The sequence below is a fragment of the Aplysia californica genome, unplaced genomic scaffold, assembly GCF_000002075.1.
Source record: "Aplysia californica isolate F4 #8 unplaced genomic scaffold, AplCal3.0 scaffold00745, whole genome shotgun sequence".
NCBI lineage: Eukaryota > Metazoa > Mollusca > Gastropoda > Aplysiida > Aplysiidae > Aplysia > Aplysia californica.
In genome coordinates, this window is record NW_004798015.1 from 377,066 (window position 1) to 377,748 (window position 683).

The window sequence follows — 683 nt, forward strand, 5'->3', positions numbered from 1 at the left end:
TCCCAACAATCATTAGTAAACAACAACAACAACAACAACAACAACAACAACAACAACAACAGCAGCAGCAACAACAACTACAGCCACCACCACCACGCAAAACAACAACAACAACAACAACAACAATCCCAACAATCATTAGTAAACAACAACAACAACAACAACAACAACAACAACAACAACAACAATAACAGCAGCAGCAACAACAACTACAGCCACCACCACCACGCAAAACAACAACAACAACAACAACAACAATCCCAACAATCATTAGTAAACAACAACAACAACAACAACAACAACAATAACAACAGCAACAACAACGATAATGACAACAACAGCACACAAAAAAGATTCAAACTCAGGACTCACCGGCACTTCCACCCTGCTGTCTCCTAGCGCATCATGACTGCCTTCCCGTACTCCGTTAGAACCTGCGGGAAAGAAAGTACACACTGTATTATTATACAAAGTATACATTAAACTATGTATAATTATAAAAAGTATAAATTAAACAATGTATAAATACACAATGTATCAATACAGTATGTATCAACACAGAAAGTATAAATACAGAGTGTATATATAATAATATACAGAATGTATATCGAGATTGTCAACAAAGCAAAACGCAAAGTATCATAGAATATATACATTAACATTGTATAAATACACAACGTATA

General features: G+C 34.7%; 1 protein-coding gene across 1 annotated transcript in view; it reads right to left on the reverse strand.

The window, feature by feature from the left end:
• Positions 1–434, reverse strand: part of LOC106013254 — a gene marked incomplete at both ends in the record, with an annotated part of 4,828 nt that extends 4,394 nt beyond the window's left edge. Inside the window, 1 exon segment of the mRNA XM_013088445.1 lies at positions 373–434. Coding sequence (XP_012943899.1) covers positions 373–434 — 62 coding nt within the window.
• Positions 435–683: the final 249 nt, after the last annotated feature.